General features: G+C 37.4%; 1 protein-coding gene across 2 annotated transcripts in view; it reads right to left on the reverse strand.

Annotated features, from left to right (window-relative positions):
• The window catches only part of HEATR1 (HEAT repeat containing 1), a 46,711-nt gene that overhangs the window by 8,521 nt on the left and 17,936 nt on the right, over positions 1-20,254 (reverse strand). The window contains exons 18-34 of one of the 2 annotated variants that reach the window (XM_032430239.1): positions 20,003-20,186; positions 19,720-19,856; positions 18,816-19,008; positions 14,455-14,624; positions 13,888-14,046; positions 12,356-12,598; positions 11,952-12,083; positions 11,049-11,152; positions 10,754-10,897; positions 9,994-10,112; positions 9,773-9,894; positions 8,080-8,208; positions 6,276-6,506; positions 5,384-5,510; positions 3,772-3,929; positions 822-868; positions 594-717 (exon numbers count right to left, since the gene is read on the reverse strand). In XM_032430239.1, coding sequence (XP_032286130.1) covers positions 594-717; positions 822-868; positions 3,772-3,929; positions 5,384-5,510; positions 6,276-6,506; positions 8,080-8,208; positions 9,773-9,894; positions 9,994-10,112; positions 10,754-10,897; positions 11,049-11,152; positions 11,952-12,083; positions 12,356-12,598; positions 13,888-14,046; positions 14,455-14,624; positions 18,816-19,008; positions 19,720-19,856; positions 20,003-20,186 — 2,523 coding nt within the window. Of the gene's footprint in view, positions 1-593; positions 718-821; positions 869-3,771; positions 3,933-5,383; positions 5,511-6,275; positions 6,507-8,079; positions 8,209-9,772; positions 9,895-9,993; positions 10,113-10,753; positions 10,898-11,048; positions 11,153-11,951; positions 12,084-12,355; positions 12,599-13,887; positions 14,047-14,454; positions 14,625-18,815; positions 19,009-19,719; positions 19,857-20,002; positions 20,187-20,254 lie in introns of both variants that reach the window. The other variant, XM_032430238.1, reaches the window with a different exon arrangement.

Here is a 20,254-nt window from a genome sequence, read left to right on the forward strand (position 1 = left end):
CAATGAACAAAAAAATTTTTTAAAAAAGGAAGATCCACTCAGATTAAGACAGACTTCTGTTCACTGCAGAGCTTCTAGGTTCCAGGCACTTACAGGTCCTTTTTCTTATTTCTTATACTAACCTTTCAGGGAGGCATTACTAACCACGTTTATTTAAAAAAGAAAAAAACCAAAAAATTTGATGCTAAGAGTAAGTGAACTGCTAAAAGTCTTGTAGTTAGATTTTGAACAGTGATCCTCATGTCAAAGCCAGTGATATTTCTAATACCCCACATACTCTACCTAAAAAGGTATTTTTCTCCTATTCCACTTCAATAAAAGTGGAATATGATATAGTATTGGATGACTGAATATTCAAAGAATATTTATTGAGACACATGTTCTCGTAATTGGTAGAGAAACAATCCTTTTTCAGATGAATTTCTTCCTAGCTATCAAGAGATACTTTTCTGAGAAAAATGTGAGCTGCATTATATTAAGAAAAGTCTATCGCTAAGTTTATTCTTAAAGTAAAACCTTGTATGTCAGACAGTTTCACAATGACATAAAAATAGCCAATAAAACACAGCAGATGGGGAGAAATGAAAACCTACCTTATCTAACATGTCATAAGCTTTGCTCAGCAGTGCCCGCCAAAATTTCACAGTTAGTTTGTCTGCATTTTTCTCCATGGACTGTGCTACAGCATTAATATAGCCAAGAACGGTTTCCAGCAACCTAAAACAAAGGAGACTCATATGAGAATTTTGTGCACTATTCTTCTGGCTTTTTGATAGAAAGTTGGAAATTATTTCCAAGTTAAAAAAAAAAAAGTAACATACCTCTGTTCAAGGCCTTTTAAAACCTGAGGACCACCACTTTCAACCACCTAATTTTTAAAGAAAACATCATTAGAACAGTATGGAAGTTAGTAATAACATCATCTGAGTAGGTGCAGTGAAACTCATCTAAGACTATTCAAGTCAAACTTCCCAGGGGCTGTTTTCTGACATTACAATTTAATCAGGTTCAGATCATCCCCACCACAGTAATAACTCTGGTTCCCCTTCCTTTAACTATTCTATTCGTATTAAGGATACTCTATAGATACTTGTTGACATTTGTAAAGCACTACAAAGATTTAGAAAAACAGTCATCTATACTCATTTACCCACTAATTTTATGAAATGCTCTCCTTAGTTCTTACCTAATTTTAAGATATTCAGCATTATAGATACAGGTATAGTCCCCTCTGTACTGCTCCCTCTTCCCTTCTCCCAGTACCCCCAGCCCCACAGACTTGAACCTGCCATTAAATGTAGTCAGAGTACACAGCAGTTAGCAACGTGCTTTTCTGGGAATATGGGAGTTCTGAGATCTGTCTACGGGGACTCATGTTGTCCTAGTGCTCATTTAACTGCACACAGTGCTTCTTGCATACACCACAGGACACAAGATGGCATATCTGCTCATCCACCTCTGTTTACCGTGGACATTTCATTTATGTCCATTTTTTTCTGTCGGTAAGAACATCAGAAAAGAACATTCTTGTATATCTCCTTGAACAAGCAGGCACGTTTCTGTAGAGCCTATACCCAAAAAAGGGAATGGCTAGATCAGCGGAGATGCGCATCTCCAACCTGACTGGAGACTGCCAAGTGCTTTCTGGAGTCGCCGTCCAGAGACCTTACCCATCGCTGTGGACACAAATAACCGTGTCCCCACAGCCTTGCCACTTCTTGGTAGTAAGAGCTTTCAAATTTTTGCCAATTTGATGGACATCATAGTGGCATCCCATTTAATCTGCAATTTCCTTCCTACTAGGAAGGTTATTCTGTTGTATATTAATTGGCCATCTGTGATTCCTTTTTAGTGAATTCATGTTCTCTGCCAGATTTCTAATGGGAAGTGAATTTATGAACTTTATGTCTGTGGCTTTCTTTTCATTTTGTCTATGGTGGCTTTTTGTTGAACTGAACTTCTAAAGAAATTCTTCTCCATCCTCTGGTCACAGTGTTCTCAATTTTCTTCTGAATGTTCCTTTTCACACTGAAGTCATTTTTTAATCTACTTAAAATTCTCTTTTGTATACAGTGTGAGATCAGTCTTCTTTCCCCAAATGGAAGACAAACCATGCCGGCTCTAGTTATTGGACAGTTCTCTTTCCCCAACTACTCTGTAAAGCCCCTGCCACATTAACACCTTTCTTACATTTGCATGGGTGTGCATCCAGACAGAAGTCAGTCACACTAACCCCTCCAACTGCTCTTGCACCACCACTGTCCTTGGCAAGCGGATCCAGAGTAGTGTCCACACTGATCCCTCTCAAGCAAGCTAGCAAATCTAATTAGTTCTAGGAATTTGGTGACTATCTTTTCGGATTCTTACACTTCGTTCTTCTGCTGAATAGAAACAGCAACCGGACAGGACAGGACATCCCTGTTCCGGACTTTATAATGTCTGTTTCATTAAGAAGTGTGATATAAACCAGTTTGTTGTCTCTGTTAGGCCAAGAAGTTCCCATCCACGCTGGATGCTAAGAGGATTTGTTCTTAAACCATGAATTAGTATTGAATTTATCAAATTATTTCTCTATAAATACTTCAATTATCATAAGGTTTCCCCTGTTGACCTGCTCATGCAATAGACATAGAACACAGACTTTCTAATGTTCAACCACTCTGATGTTCCCAATCCTTCCTCCTCTTCGTTTCTGTATTTCCTCCTTCCTCTCTGTGTGTAAAGTTTAAGACACAAACAGGAAGGCATATAAATCACAGGTACAGAGCTTGCGTATGCAGGTAAAGAGCCTATAATTATAAGCACTTCAGAATCCTTCCTCTACTTGACCCCCATTACTACGTTTTCCCTCCTTCCCAAAGGTAAACACTGTCCTTACTTCTAAAACCACAGATTTGTTTTGCCTGTTTCTGAACTTTATACGATTGGAATTAGGGTGTATTCTTTTGTGTCTGCCTGCTTTCTTTTACTATTACCTTTATGAGATTCATTCATGTCCATTTATGACGACGGACACTTTATCCGCTCCACTGTTGAGACACCTGGGTTGTTGCCAGTTCTAGGCGACCACAAATATTGCTATTATGAGTATTCTTATCAATGTATTTTAGCACATATGCTAAATATATGCTCATATATTTCTGTTGGGTAGACAGGCATACCTTGGAGAGACCGCAGGTTCAGGTCCAGACCAGCACAATAAAGTATCACAATAAAGTGAGCCGAATGAATTTTCTGGTTTCCCAGTACATATAAAAGTTATATTTACGCTAATTGCAGTCTGTTACATGTGCAATAGTGTTGTATCTAAAAAACAATGTACACACCTTAAAAATACCTTATTGCTAATAAATGCTAACCATCACCTGAGCTTTCAGCAAGTCATAATCATTTATCACAGATCATCACACCAAATATAATGAAAAAGTTTGAAATAGAGACATGAAGTGATCAATTGCTGTTGGAAAAATGGTGCTGGAAGACTTGTGTGATGCTACAAGTCTACAATTTGTAAAAAATACACACCATCTGTGAAGCACAGTAAAGTGAGGTATGCCTGTACACCACTTGAGAATGCAAATACACAGTGGCCAGCTTTATATGTGTACAACCTTAACAGATCACTCCAGTTTATGGTAAATTCTACCGTTTTTTTCTGTTATCTTTAAAGGAATGCCTCATGTTTTATATCTCTTTTTACTAGTTTAAAAGATAGTTCCTTCAGAAAAAAAAAATTTTTTTTGTCATAAATACATTTAAAGAACACATCACCTTTCTGATAAAATGGCTGGAAGCCAGGAGCTGAGACATGAAGGACACTGACAAGAATTTAAAATGCCGCAGTTGCTTGCTAGTGTGAGTGTCTATATTAAAAATCTGTAGCATTTCTTCTTGTGATTCGCTTTTAGTTGATACTGCTTTGGGAACAGCTTCTGAAAAAGAACAAGACAAGTGACCTCACTCATCTTCATGTGGAATCTTTATAAAGATATAGACATAAAGAGCATGGTACATGGGATATAATTTTGAGTGGAATTTGTGAATCTGTCACACTCAGTTTTTCCTCTTCTGAATTAGTGAAAGATGTGTATTTATCAACAAAATATCCAAAAGCCCCAAGATGAGTGTGTGTAAGACAAAAACCAACCAACAAAAAACTCAGGGCAACTGAGACAAGCAAATGAAAGACAAAAACACTACAAAGATGTCTTTAAATGTTGGCGCCATTCCCAATCCTGAAGCCTCAGAGGTATTTACTTGGTGGCCCCCAATAGACTGAAGGAGGGTCCTCTCTAGCCTTCAACGTTTAATTCTAAAAGTTCACAGATGTGTCTCCTAAAACTCTGTAGAATCCCATATCCAAATTTACTAATATAAAAGGGTTTGAGGGTGCAGTAATTTGGAGTCCACAGCAGGCCATTTAAAAAACACTGCCCTAGAGAGTGACTCAAACTGAAGACTTCCTCCATAAACAGGTCACTACATAGAGCTCTCCAGGCTGGTCTGTTCCTGCCAGATCTAAGCAGACTGTAGGATCAGACAAGCCACTGCCTGGCCAAAACAGCTAGCCATACAGAAAATAGTCCCCATGGAGTCCTTAGTATCTTCTTTCCAATGCTCCTTGCTACTGTTTCAAAGGGCAGAGAACTAAGAACTAAGAACACATCAAACCCTTTCTTAAACCAGTCTCATTGGTGATGCAATTAGTAGAATTTGTTTCAAGACTCACATATACAGTAAAATTTTAATATTTACTTATTTATTTTTAAAGCTTTTATTTATTTATCTGACAGAGAGTAAGAGAGAGAGAGCACAAGCAGGGGGCACGGCAGGCAGAGGGAGAGGAAGAAGCAGGCTCCCCGCTGAGCAAAGAGCCAGACGTGGGGCTTGATCCCAGGACCCTGGGATCATGACATGAGCCGAAGGCAGCCACTTAACCAACTGAGCCACCCAGGCGTCCCTAACATTTTAATATTTAGTTACCAAAGTTGTGTTGTTTTTTCTCTTCCTGTGTCTTCACAAATATTTTAATGGAAAGACAAGAGACAGCTAATAAGTTCCTCCTAACTTGCTGTCATTTTACCAACGCATCCTGTACACCTGTTAACACTCCACAGCCAACACATCCACACAAAAGCACAGAAGTATAAAAGCCAATGTGTGTGTGAGGAGAGGTGAGTAGAAGTCCTACTTTCTATTTTCCCTAAGGATTTGAGAAGACACACACACACACACACATACATTTAAATTAAAAATTATTAAGTTACTTGCAAAAAAACCCTTCTAAAGATGTACTATGTGCGCTAAGGATGATAACCTGCATGGTCTTCTGCTTCTCTTGATCTTTCAGATTAAACAATAATTAACACCTCATTATGCTTACCATCTTTTTCCTCTGGCAGCTTTATTAAGTACTGAAGAATATTCATCAAGCTTTGTATCTGATGTTGGACACTGAATTCACAACAGACTGAAATCCAAAATTCAGTGTCTGCCTCTAAAATAGCGTCCTGTATAGAGAAGAGAAATAAGTAATAAAACTATACCTATCAAATTTATGTTAGTAAGTACACGTTAGGGAAATATTTTAAAAATATTTCTTAGCGTGCAAAGGCATTACATATTGTTCCTTACGGTCATGTGTATCAGCAGATGAATGAGTTACTAAGTGTCCTACATAAAAAAGCCAATTCATGAGAACTATGTGGGCATAATTCCAGGAAAATCTGCATTGTGATTTCTAGCAGAACTGAATGTGCTCCTTTACTTAGGGTAGCTCTAGATCTATTCCCAGATCCTGTGTCTAAAAAGTCATTTAAAACCAGTCCTTGACCTAGAAGTTCTGCCCTCATCTATGTAAACAGGGCTCTTTAAAACAATCACCAGTGTTGTAACAATTTTGATGATCCTGACACTCCTCCCTTTCCCCATGAAATGCCTTCAAAACCATTTTCAAGAGACACAGTTTAATTACTTTACAGCTGTACTCTGTTAGGCTTAAAAAAGAACCACCTAACATGGCACTACAGACCAGTTCGTAGGAAAGTCAAATCACCCACAGCAAATGATCTGTTGCTACTGTGGGTATTTAGAGTGCCACAGGCTCTGAAAGCAATTGTAAAGAATGTCAAAAACATCTTTAAAAACAGTTCTGAGCAAGTACTGTTAAGTAACAGACATAAGCATCACTGGCCCCACACATAAACTGGGAAATATCACAAAGTGCATGTAAAACATCAACATTTCCTTCTAGTCACCCCAGCCTATACTCTGACCTTTTCTCCATAGGCAGCCACCAGCACTGTTTTAGTGACATACTGTTCAAAAAGCAGGAGGAGGAGAACCCAGAGGAATCTCTCTGCACCTAATGTATCGACAAGCTGAACAAGGATGGGCAGGCGCCTGTGCTCTGGAACATGGGGCAGAGCGTCCACAAACACGTTAATGATTTTCACCACGACTCCTTCCACGTTTCTTGTGACTTCTACAGAGTCTCCACCATCGGACTGCAGAACAGCAAGCAGGGACAGTGAGTAGGAGCAAATAACCCTTCACAAGGAAGCTTTCAGGTGGACATGGAAAGGCCTTCAGATGTGCCCCAAAAAAGTAATCAAAAGAACGTGAATAATCAAGGACCTATCAGTAAATATTCAGTAAGTATAGACTACGTCCCAGGCACTATATGGCCCCGAGGGGAATACAAGGTGTAGGATGTGAGCCCGGCCCCAAAGAAGATCTATCGTCTGTATGAACAAGATTCACGTGGGGAAAGATAGCAACAGGAGGTCCTGAACGACAGATGCCAAGTATGTGGCACTTATAACAAGTCTGCTCTCAGGCCAACTGGAAGCCTGCACACATCAAGCAGGATTTGTGTTCTGCCAGGAGAAGAATGGGTGTAATCTACATAAGCAAAGCACAAAAAAGGCCAACAACTCCCTGTTGCTTTCAGAATAACATTCAAACCACTTAACTCTGGAACTGATACTCCAAATATGGTTGTTGAATGAAAGAATGAATGAACCAATGCCCTCTACTTCTCCCTGTCTCAACACCCTACACTCCACAAATCAATCTATAGTACATTCTTCACACACACACTGTACACATTCCTGGACCTTGCCATTTCATTAAGCAAATCCTGTCCTTCATTCATATCAGTTCAAATTCTATTTCTTATAAAACTGTGGTCTTCCTGGCCCATAGCTGCTGTCCTTTATTCTGAACTCTTCTAGCACTGACCTATTCAACTGGCATATATGATATGGATGCATAGTTATTTTTCTTTTAATATCTGTGTCCCATACTTGCCGTCTTGTTGGACACGGAGAATACCAACCTAATACCAAGATTAAAAGGAGATGGTGCTGAATGTGGTCATCCCTGGCATGGTCAATAATGTGAGGAAGACATTAACAACAGGTGGGGGTAAACAGAAAATTCAAGCGGATGACCAAGCTCTTTCATCTTTAAAGCTGCTTTTTAGTTTCAAATGGTATATCCTTACTGGCAGAGACTCAATCATCTCTAAGTACACGGCCCTTAGAGAACGCCTGGAAAATGTTTGTTGAATTGCATATTAACAAATTTGCCACTGTAGCTCTAAAATGTCCTATCTTCATCAACCTGTGTAAGGGTATTATCCAACTGCAATGTCCTGAAATATACAGCAAATTTAAATTCACTTTGTCAGAGTAACATTAAGACACATGTACAGTTATACCCTTTTAGCACAGCAGAACCAGCTACGCATATTTATTCATATTTTTGGGAAGGACACTGTTACTAAGACTAATTCTTAGCTTTACTATTCTGAAATTTAAGAAGCACAAATACCTGAGCATTTCAGAAAGGCTTTTAATGTCACTTATTTACTTCTACTTTCATACTACGTAAAAATTTTAAGATAAAAAAAAATACTGGGGTGTCTGGGTGGCTCAGTCGGTTAAGCGTCCGACTCTTGATTTCAGCTCAGGTCTTGATCTCAGGGTCGTGAGTTCAAGCCCTGTGCTGGGCTCCAAGTTGGGTATGGAGCATACTTAAAAAACCAAAAAAACTGATGGTATAAAGACAGCTTACCTGAATAAGTGCTGGAATAACCATCTTCACTGTCTTATTAATAACTTGAAAACTGTAAGTGTCATCTAGACGCATGACACTGGCTCCCATAAATGTAAAAATAGACATGATATTGTGTAGAACTTTATCCTGAAAGAAAACACATCTTTCAGCATTTTCCATTTTAAGCACACCAAATATCAATGATTCCTTATAACCCAGCAATAAAAGAAGAAACAACCCCGTTTAAAAATGGGGAAAGGATTCCCAAAGACATTTCTCCAAAGATAAAGAAATGGTCAATGAGCACATGAAAAGATGGTCAACATTAGGCATTTAGGGAAATGCAAAATCCAAATCATAAGAAATGTCACACACACTAGGATAACTTAAAAGAAAAAAAAAAATCAACTAGCAGTGAGGATTTGGAGAAATTAGAATTTTCATACACTGCTGGTGGGTATAAAATTATATAGATGCTTTGGAAAACATCCAGGGCAGTTTCTCAGAAAATTAAAGTTAACTTCTGACTCAGCGATTCCACTCCTAGGTATACACCAGGGAGAAGTGAAAACATGTTCATACAAAACCTCATATATAAATGTCCACAGCAGCATAATTCACAACAGCCAGAAAGTAGAAACAAATGTCCATCAACTGACAAACAAATAAGCAAAATCTGGTGTATATATATACAATGGAATTTTATTTGGCCATAAAAAGGAATACTGATTCAAGCTTCAACACGGATGAACCTTGAAAACACCGCGTTAAGTGAAAGAAGTCAAGCATTAAAAAGGGCACATATAATAGGATTCCATTTATAGGAAATGTCTAGAATAGGTAAATCTATAGAGAGAAAGTAGATCAATGGTTGCCAGGGGCGGAAACTGTAGTGATAGAGGGAATGAGGAGTGACTGCTAATGAGTATGGGGTTTCTTTTGGGGGTGATGAAAATGTTCTGGAAGTAGGTAATGGTGGATGTTTATACAACTTTGTGAACATATTGACCCCAGTGAATAGGACACCTATTTAAATGAATTATAAGGTGTATGAACTATATTTCAATAAAAGCAAAGAAAAAATATCAATGATTCTTAATTGTTTCTAGATTATCAACTCCTCTGAGGGCTAGTGACTCTCTTCCTCCAAGGAAAAAAATCCTATATGCATAAAATCTAGCACATGATGTTAGTATATTGAAAGATCTGCTAAAGCTCACAGAGAACCCCAGGTTAAGAACCTGTGACCTAAATCCCCAACAGGAAAAAAATTTCAATCTTCAAAAGATGTACTTCTAAGGAACATTTCTCTAACTGAGATGTCTAAATAACCAAATTACTTTTTCTCAACTCACTGGATGAAGGCTGTCTGAGGATAATGGGATGGTAATTTTTTTCAAGTAACACTAACACTACCACTTATCAGTTACACGGTGCCAGGCTCTGTGCTGAGTGCAAACCATAAAGTACTCAGTCACATCCTCACAATAATCCTATGAAGAAGGTTACTATTATTGCCACTTTACAAAAAGAGGACCCGAAGTTTAGCAAGAACCAGCTTACACTGCCTCAGCTATTAAGAGACAGGACTGAGAGTCCCACCAGTAAGACCCAAAGTCCACTGAATTCAGACCAGTGACCACCTATGCATTTCCAATGAAGAAAGAAAATACCAAAATATTTGCTGAAGTCTCAAATCATTAATACTTACAGGAAATATTCCAGCAACAGTACCCAAAAGTAAAAGGGCATGGTGATGGGTCTGCGGCATCTCTGAAACACGGATGCACTGTACGATCAATTCCACATTGAACTTCTCCTCATCTAGAACATCTACAGTGATGAGAAAAAAAACAAACCTCTAAGTGGTAGGTACATTCACACGCAATAGCAAGTAATCCTTCCACCCTTTCCTTCCAACAAAGTACATACCCTTTGGTATTTTGCCACCATCTGGAGAGAGTTTCTGGCAGATGTTGAGCAAACAACTAAGAATTAATTGTTTGGTGTATTCCATATTTCCCTGCTCTGGTGGCAGAGGTTCTAAACTCCTTCAGGACCCCCCGGAAAAGACATAATGGGAAATGAAAGTTACACAATTTCAGTGATGCATTAATGACCACTGTCCAGAACACATATTTAATTAGGAATAACTAAAATATTAATTAAACATAGTCTATAAAAAAGATCAAGATTCTAATTGATTTTTTTCTCATACAGGCAGGTGCTTAATGTCAAATTTTCTCTCTCCTCTCTGTTGCACTTTCCATCAACCTATTTGAAATCTTAGAGGACAACCTTAAGAATACGTTCCTTTTCAGACAAAAACAAATATCTACAATACAATGGCATACAACTACAGCTATCTGGTAATTCACACCTAAAAAACATTGCAAGTTTCACACTTCATCTTTTAAGGTAAGGATGCCCCAAGGACATGGTGCTGAAAGTTAAGAAGCAGGCTATACGGGGAATGGCCATTCACTATACAACACAGGAGGAAGATCCGTTTGGGGCACGGACAATGGGTACCTAACACCTTTCTTTTAATCTTTCAACTATAGTACTTAACTTGCTTTATTTTACAGACTAGTTAAGCAAGAAAAGACTATATTTAAAAAAGAATGTTAAGATGTGCATGAATTAGAATCCTTTTCTCTCATAGATCAAAGGCAAAGGCAAGTGTCAGTACCTTGACAGCAGATTAAAAAGAGTCGGTATCAGTATCTGAGGATTTTTGAGTTTCTTTTTGTGCTGCAGTAATTCTAGGATGAGGGTTACTCTTTGCCAGTAAGAACCTCCAACTTCCTGAACAGATTCTAGATCTTGTGATTTTCTGGGAAAGAGAGAAAATATTGGAAAAGCAAGTATTATCAGTGCAAAGCAAAAATTACCATACCCATTCATGCCAAATTGATGGGTATCAAAAAATCATAATGGGGCCTGGGGAATGAACGGCATGTTCTCACTGCACTCCTAACTCTTACTTCTGCTGCATTTTTTGTCTTCTTGTTTGCTGAATTGTGCCCAAGGACTTCGTTTTGTCTGGTGGCTCTAGTTCTATTCTGACTTGTTCAGCATTAACGGAAATCTGAAATATGAAGGAAGAATGACTGATGATACACGTCCATGGGATAAAATTAGAGAAATAAATGTTGACTTATAAAGTTAACAGTGAAAATGTCCATGTCCACTTTCACATTTTCCTAGGACTCTAGAGCCCAAACCAATCCCCAAAGGCAAATGCCACTGACTATATATTCTTTTCCATATCCTAACAGCTGTATAAAGATGAAAACAACACACAAACAGGAGTGTAATATACACACTGCTCTGCACCTTAATTTGTTTCATTTAGAAATTTGCATCTTAGAAATCTAAGAAAATATGTTAAAATTCTGAGAGCTGCTGAATCTGGGTATTAGGACTTCCCCATACTATTACCTATTTTTGTGAACTTGTTTTCTGTGTTTTTAAACAACAAAACAAAGTAACTAAGTGGTTGTTCTGATGTACAGCTATGTTTTAATATATATAAACCAACAAGCAGATGCTCAATTCCATTATATATGCGTCATCAAACAACTATTTAAATTACGTATAACCTGTACCCCGTTGAACATCCTTGCATGAAACAGGTAGATCCCGTCTGAGTAAGATCCAAACTAACACACATACCCAATCTGGTTAAAACAATAAATATTTCACAAAATAAAAATAGTGGTGAAGCCTTATAATTTTGATTATGCACTTCTCTATGAGCTACTTGTTCATGATTCTTATTAATGCTAACATCTGACCTAAGAGCCCTAGAATCAGAGGGTGGTTAAACATGGTTGTCACTTGGAAGAGAACAAACGTTAATAAATTATAGAAAGTTTACAACTTACCCCTTTAAAAACACTGCCAACAGTCTGAGCACAATGTGAATTTTTACAATTCACCAATAAATCAAACAACATGTGCAAAAGCTTCTGCTGAACTTTTTCATCTGATATAGCTGCAAAAAATGGCTTTGTAATCTAGAGGAGGTAGAAAAAAGGCAATTGAGCTCAACAAACGGTGAATTCCAAAAATGACCTTTATACTGTTCTTTCTTACGATGTAATATTGTTCCCATTTTGTCAGCTAAAATAGTTTTATCACACATGTGTATCACTCAATTTTGCAAAAGCAGGCCGAATAGATCATATTCCTTTTAAAATACGTCCAGTCCACTTTAGCTTCTCCAAGTAAAACATTACAAAATTTTAAGAGCTTGAACATACTTCAGTTTCTGAAAAAAGTCACTGACCTTTTCAAGAGCTGTTATCTGAATGGTTGGCATTCCTGTGTAAAGCTCCTTTGTTGTATGCACAGCTTTTATAAATATATCTAGACTCTTTGGGTCCTTATGTAAAAGGGAAGCTGAATATTCATTATATTTTCCCAGAGTGAGATGTAAAATAATGGCCTCATCTTTCAGGACAGCTGTCGGTTCCTTCTGGATCTTTTCTAACAGTTGTTCAGCCATAGGCAACAGCTGAGAAAGCACCATCTAAAGTTTGGGAAATTTATTAGCAAACAGTTATCTATACTGACATATTTTTGCTTGCTTTACAAAGACACCCAAAGATAGGATGTTGCAAGACTGGGAGCTTAGCCTGGAGAAAAAACCCAATTAAAGATGATCCCTTGGACATGAGGAAGGCTATTTAATCCAATTAAGCATTCAGGTCCCCTCTGATAGTTCAGTTTATAATGGTCAAAAGCTCTAAACCTTTCAGAGATGAGGAGTAATCTGTGGGTGTCCCAAGACTTTTTGACAACAATACAAACTAAAGTTTTAGACCACAAAAATAAATTTTAGCTTTCTCTAAAATACTGCATGTTTCCTCAAACAGAACTTCCAAATTATGTATGTAAGGTCTTTAATAACTATTATCAAATGCCAGCACATTATGGCTTGTGGGCCAAATCCAGAGGACTACCTGTTTTTGTAAATTTTATTTACTGAAACAAAGCCAAGTTCATTTGTTTACATAACTGGCTCCAGCTTTCACAATACAATGGCAGAGCCGAGCACCTACAAGAAGAAATACTGTGGAGCCCACAGTGCCTCAAGTATTTACTATTTGGTCCTTCACAGAACAAGACGGTCAATTCCTAGTTTAAACTACAAGGGATGACACAAAGCTGATAAATGCCATCTGTTTGCTGCCACCAGGAAAATCTAATTATGTGGTTTTCACTCCACTGTACCCCTGCTTTAGTTCTCCAGATGGTAGTCAGTCCAAGACTGGTGAAGCATCCAGACTCTTTTGGAACAGTTTGCTGATCACATATGACGTCACATAAAAACAAGTGCTTCACAACCTCCTTTGTATCACAGGCCTCCCTGACAAAATAATGAAAGCTATGGGTTTTCCCCTATAAAAATGTTCAACCACACACATTTTATGAATGAACAAAGGATTCTGGAATGTTCACTCTTATGTCCAAATATATTACCTTGTGGAGGATTTCCACCAGAAGACACAAACAGTTTTCTCAGCAGTGCATCTTCAGTGTTTTTCCCCACGTTTTTTTAAAATTCACTTCAAATCAAGTAAATGATTAAGTAGGGATAACACACAATTTTAAAATGGAAAAAAAAAAAAACACCAATACTTGCTTTTTGTGTCCTCTGTTTCTACATCTCAACACTTCTCCCCTCCCAAATTAGAAAATTTTCACTTCTGAGTGCATTATTTGTAACTCCTGCAAATGTTTTCCTCATTCATGAGCCAATACAATAGTGTTTAGTAACATTACATAGAACGTATAAGCCATGTGAATTGCACATACCTCACTGTTGACTTCCTGAAGTACTTTCACCAAATCTTTTGCAATGTAAGATGGGCAACTATATACACAATTAAGTAGGTTTTTCAAAGTTTCAGATAACTTCTGATGAGATTTCAGTTTCTTTTCTCTCTGTAGTTCCTCAAATAAAGTAGCTAAATCCTAGGACACCAAAAAAAAAAAAAAAATTGGATAAAAAAGGGTTACGGAACTACAAAGGCTAAATGTACTAATATGGAAGATGCTTTTCCAAATCACGTGATACTGATAATCATTTTTCATTTCCCCTTGAAACCTTTACAGGAGATAGTATCAATACCTCTAAGTTAGCTTACTATCAAAAGCCAAATACTGACCTTTTAACCAAAGAAAGCAAAGCAGAACTGAAACACTGTATTGCTATCTTTTAAAAACAGGAGGAGAAAGTTGTGCAGATATTGACATCAGTTTCTAAATTTAGTGACTTAAGTCGATCAAAATCCCTACAAAGCAAAATGTCAAGAAAGGACGAAACTGTTCACAGGTACACAGAGGCATGTGCACACGATCAATCTTTGCTGATGAGTTTACCTGAGCAACAAAGGTGGCATCTGAGGTGATCTCCTCTGTTTTAGGAACCAAATGATCTATTAGCAGACGGAACTGAGACACCACTCCACCGAGGGCCTGGAGACAAAGAATGGAGGCCCTTCGTACTTCTTTTATGGGGCTTCCCAGATTAATGAGTAGAGATATCACCACTAAAACCAAAGGGAAAAAAATTTAGCAATTTAAAAAACTGAAACAGTACAAAACTTAAATAGTACCAAAGGGCATGTCGAAGTTTTCCTCCTCACTGAAATTCTCCCCGAAGACCATTCATTGTCTGTTTACTCTTCTAGCAAAATGTTAGATAAATGCTAGTATATCCTTTTGAAAACACACAAATGAGAGCAGGGCACACGATGTACACTCACAGACACACAGGAACGATCACATCTCCATTTATTTTGAAGTGTTTTCCACGTAAGTGTGTGTATCTAAATTAAATCATTCTTTTAAAACTGTACGGTTCTCCATTGTATTTTCTGTATTTTTTAAACCAATATCTTACTGGTGAAAGTTCAGTTGCTCTTTGTCTTTCAGCATTACAACTGCTACGACAAACATCTCTGTAAATACATCCTTGTAAGTATGCAGAGTAAACTACCCATTGTGCATCAGGCTTTGCAAATATTTTGTCTTTAACAGATGTTTGAGTTTCTAATGGAGAAATTAGTCTAATTTTTCTTCTAGTTTTGTATGTTGCTTAGAGAGGCCCTCCCCACACTGAGTTGTTCAAGTGTCTATCTCCATATTTAGAGAGGCCACATGTACTACATGTTCTCTTCTAATGCTAGAGCTAAGTTGTGTGTGTGTGTGTTTTAATGTGTAATCTTTGGTTCACATGAAATTTTTGTCTAAGGAATAAGATTGGAGTCAAACTTTTTATATGTTTCCAAATGGCTAGCCAGATGTCCCATTTAATAATCCACCTAAGAATTCTACAGCTTTATCATTCATACATTCCGTCAGTATCTGAAACAGCTACTTCTGCCAACTACTACTTCTAGAACCAAGTCCAATAATAGTGATGAATTTAACAGGAATGCTTTTGTTTCCCCAACTCTGCAGTGAAAATGCTAGCTTTTGATTTGAGAAGTATTTTTATTACATCACTCTTACTTTGCTGTCACTTAATTAGAAGTAATGATTATTATCTAATGCCTTTTCAGTTCTTTAGAAAATGATATGGACTTTCTCCTTTAACACTGATATGGCCAATTGTATTAAGAGTTTGTTATTTTGAACCAATTTTGTATTGTTGGAATGAACTCTTTTTGGGTAAATGCTTGCTTTTTAAAAATATGCTGGACTCAATTTGCAAATATTTAGAAACTTTGCATTATTATTCAAAGCAACTTGGACTATTGTTTTGTTTTTGTCTGGAAGCACTCTCAATTTTCAATGTTATGCTTGTTTTAGACAAAGCATCTGGAAGCTTTTCTTCATTCTATGCCCTGCTCAGTTCAACAGCACCGAAAAACCTGCTTCAAAAATCTGGTAGAATGCATCCATAAGATCAACTGGATTGGGGTTTCTTGAAAAGATGTCTTTGGGATAAAAAGATACCTAAATTCCTTTTATGGTTATTAGTTATTTAAGCTTTATTCTGTGCTATCTACTGAGACAAGTTGTGGCGACTTTTACTTTGCTAATAATGATCCATTCCATATATTCCACTTCTGGAATGCTAAGAGCTCAACAAATTTTTGAACTTTTCTGAGAAGGTAAACTGAAAACTGGAAATCCTTCCTGGTCTCTGTAATGTTAACTCATAAAATAGCTGTAAAGTTGAATTCACACAAAGGGCAGCTTCAGGCCAAGATACTATTTGCTAAAATTCCCTGTATAACTCAAAAACAAATTCAAAGTACTAAGTACTTTGTTCAAGTAACGAACTGGAACTCAAGGTAAGCAAAAACTACCTTATTTAAACAATCAACTCTTAGGAATATTCTTCCATTTAAAATCTATGTGACTTCATTCTCCCAACTCATTTTATTTAGATTTAAAATAGCATATTTTACATAAAAATTGAAAAAAAAATACTGAGCTTTGGTTTTAAATATATAAATAAATTTACTATATTGATCAGGTATTAAAAAACCATAGGCAGTCTGCATCTTTTTACAAATGAGGTTAAATGTTTATTCATCTAATAAAATTTCCTCTATGTGAGACTGAGCTGGAATAAGTATCTGCACAGAAAGTAGTAAACGGTGGTTAGATTCCCAAGCCACTGATAGACTTAATTCACATAACACCATACTATATTAATATGGCAATACCTTTTTCTTTTGAAAGGCATAACGTTTTTTGTAAACAGATTAAAAGAAGTACCAGCCAACACTTCCTGGACTCCTCACAGACAAGGTATGCATAGAAGCTCACTGCATACTCAGAGAAGAGAGCACGGAGGACAGGTGCAATGGCTAAATGACCTTCCACTTTAGGCCCCCTGGGACTCTAGTGCACAGTCCTTGAGCTTCCCAGTAGAACAAGGTGCATCTCTCCTGTTTTCAGTGCAGTACTGTTACATTTCTAAGCAGCATAAATGCAAAAACACTTTAGGAAGAAGGAAGGTGACAGATGACAAGGAAGCAGGGGGAGGCAGGGAGCCTATCTTGCAGCAAAACTGGGGAACAGTTAAGTTTTTTGGTCCTGGAGACTTACATTCCTCAGGAACCACTGCCTTTGATACCAAAAGATAACAGACATTTCATACTTAATTAGAAAATCAAAATAGGGGCGCCTGGGTGGCTCAGTCGTTAAGCGTCTGCCTTCGGCTCAGGTCATGATCCCAGGGTCCTGGGATCGAGCCCCGCATCAGGCTCCCTGCTCCGCGGGAAGCCTGCTTCTCCCTCTCCCATTCCCCCTGCTTGTGTTCCCTCTCTTGCTGTGTCTCTGTCAAATAAATAAATCCTTAAAAAAAAAAAAAAAAAAATCAAAATAGTTATGACCTCAAAATATACATACCTTTATGAAAACTCCCAAATTTAACAGAAAATAACCATTTTAATAAATCATGCTATTTCCATACAATGGAATAGTCTACAGACATTTTAAAATAAATTTTTACATAAAGTATTACTATAGAATACTTGTAATACTTATAATAATATTTTTATTAAAGAATTAAAGTTTAAAAAATGTACAGGAGGGTCTTCTCATCCAAAGGGGAAAAAAACCCTGAAAAAGCCTTCTTAAAGTAAGTTACCTAAAAACACAGACTGCAATTTTATAGTAAAGAAATAATTATATTCATGGGATTTTATTTTGTAAGTAAAACTTGAAATCTATGTATGTACGTTAACTTGTATTTAACAAAATTTTGGTTACAATTATGTGCTCTTTCACAGAGCTAATGAAAGATAAACACTGAGAAACTGTTTTGGGAAGAGCGTATGATCATTTACTTTACTTTCACAGAACATTTATAAAAAGCAGTTTTAGAATTAAAAAAAAAAATCTAGAACACCTTCAAATTTCCCAAGGGCCACTCTTATTCCTTTGACATTAAAATATTCCAGTTTATCAATCATATCCATCATCTTTATCAGTTCTCTCATCTTTAATCACCACAGGGTCTAATTCTACCAGATTCTCTGATTTGTCAGTAGCTTGTAAGGTAGTTTTCAATATCATGCTCATCAACTTCATGAAATTCTGCATCTTTTGCAAAATTTGCAAATTTCACTTTATCAAAAAATATAATTTTGGGGTATTTTATTAGTGAGTGCCCAACCTGAAAATGACTTATACCCGATAAAAGAGACAAATCCAAAAAGGCTGAGTGGAGACCCATTTTATAAATAGTCAGATGAATACAGAACTAATATATATTAAATGGCCTGGCTTCTCCATATAACCCTGTACTGCTGAAACACAGAACATCAATAGTTGGATATTAACAACCCATGATTAATCATCTGCCATTTCTACTATTTTGGTGATTAGAAGTAGTTTATATAGGGGCCCCTGGGTGGCTCAGTCAGTTAAGTGTCTCAGGGTCCTGGGATCGAGCCCCACATCTGGCTCCCTGCTCAGCGGGGAGTCTGCTTCTCTCTCTCCCTCTGCCCCTCCCCACCTGCTGGTACACACGCCCTCTCTCTCAAATAAATAAAACCTAAAAAAAAAGTAATTTATATATACATATATACAATTTATACATACATAATAATTTACACGCATATACATAAATTACACATACACAGAGAGCAGAGAGAGTGCACGCACTATTTAAAAAAAAAATTAAAAAAGACATTCTCCCAACTACAACCTACATAAACTACATGTAAAGAAAGCATTAAAGTTGGCCATGACAGAACATAACAGGCTACTCACGATACCTGGAGAAGATACAGATGCCAGCTGATGTTTATTCTGTGCCTTCTGAGCAGAGAGCATCTCACAACCTACATAAAGAGCTTGAGTCTGCAGTGCTGTTTTTACAGTGCAATTAAGTGGATTTGAAAGGCTAGACCCGTATGTCCATAAAACAGAAAAGAACTTGAATAACTGAAAAATGTCTTCTAGATGCACCTAAATTAAATAAACAAACGACAGTGAAGCTTAATTTTTACTCACATTTAGTTGGTTTCAAAGCCTCTTTTCACTAGTGTACAATTACAGAAAACAAATACTTTGTTGCAAGGATTTGCCTTGTCCCATGACTTAAAATTTTCCATACTTATTTTAACCAATGAGAAGTATGTAAATAAATCCAAAGGACTCGCTATAACTTTGCATTTAAACACACTGAACAACAATAACAACACAAGAAACAAAATAAGCAGAAAACCAAGACGCGTGATGCTGGGGAAGCCTCATTAAGAAAGAATTCCAAGATGGAATAAGTGTCACCAACGGTGCCAAATGCTGCTGAGAGGGGTCAGTGAGACAAGAACAGAGACCTGACCGCTGGACCTGGCACTACGGAGGTCACTGAAATTTCTTAACGGAGTTGCATATGCTAACTCACCCCCATGAACAGCAGTTTCTCCCTGGTAATGGAATTGTGATTAGTAAATACATCATAGGCCTAACACACTAGTAGGCATGCGGCAATGTTAGTCTCTGGACTACTGACTGGTGTCATGATGATACCGCTACTTCATGGGGCCCGTGTATATCACCACATATGCTTCACTGTTTAAAAATCTACTTTCATTTTCATTAAAAACTGCCATAACTAAAATGCTCTGCTCGATCTTCTGAAAGGAAGAGTACGCCTGAAAAAGATGAGCCTAGTACCTTTATGAAAAGTTTCATCAGAACCCTAAAATGAATGGCATCAGCACCACTGAGTATCATCTCAAAGAGTCCAATAAACAAGTGCAGAAAGGCTCTGCTGTCTTCTTTCAGCTGTTCGGGATTCCACCATATATCATCTACATGGACATGAAGAGAAAGAGAAACGATGAACAAACTTATGTGAACACACTGGTGGGAATTTTCACTCAAGACAAAGAATAGTTGTGGAGACAATAATTCAGTTTTCTAGAGTATCACATTCAAAAGTCACACTTTGTCCTACCTTTAGGAAAAGATTTAGGAGCCTTTAGTGCATGAATAAAATTTTTCAGTGAAAATATGAGTAAAACAGAGTCCTCCACAGCAACACGCCGGGCTGTGTTGAGCTGCTCTATGTAATGTGCCCACAGTTCCACTGGTATCTCTCTGTCCATCATCAGCTCAAAATGCCATTCTGAGGGGATGTCCTGAAATGGTAAAGGAAACAAAGAGCATAAATATGAAGTTCTGAACATGGGTTATACTCAGAGGACCT

The sequence above is a fragment of the Phoca vitulina genome, unplaced genomic scaffold, assembly GCF_004348235.1.
Source record: "Phoca vitulina isolate PV1807 unplaced genomic scaffold, GSC_HSeal_1.0 scaffold43, whole genome shotgun sequence".
In the NCBI taxonomy this organism is placed as follows: Eukaryota; Metazoa; Chordata; class Mammalia; order Carnivora; family Phocidae; genus Phoca; species Phoca vitulina.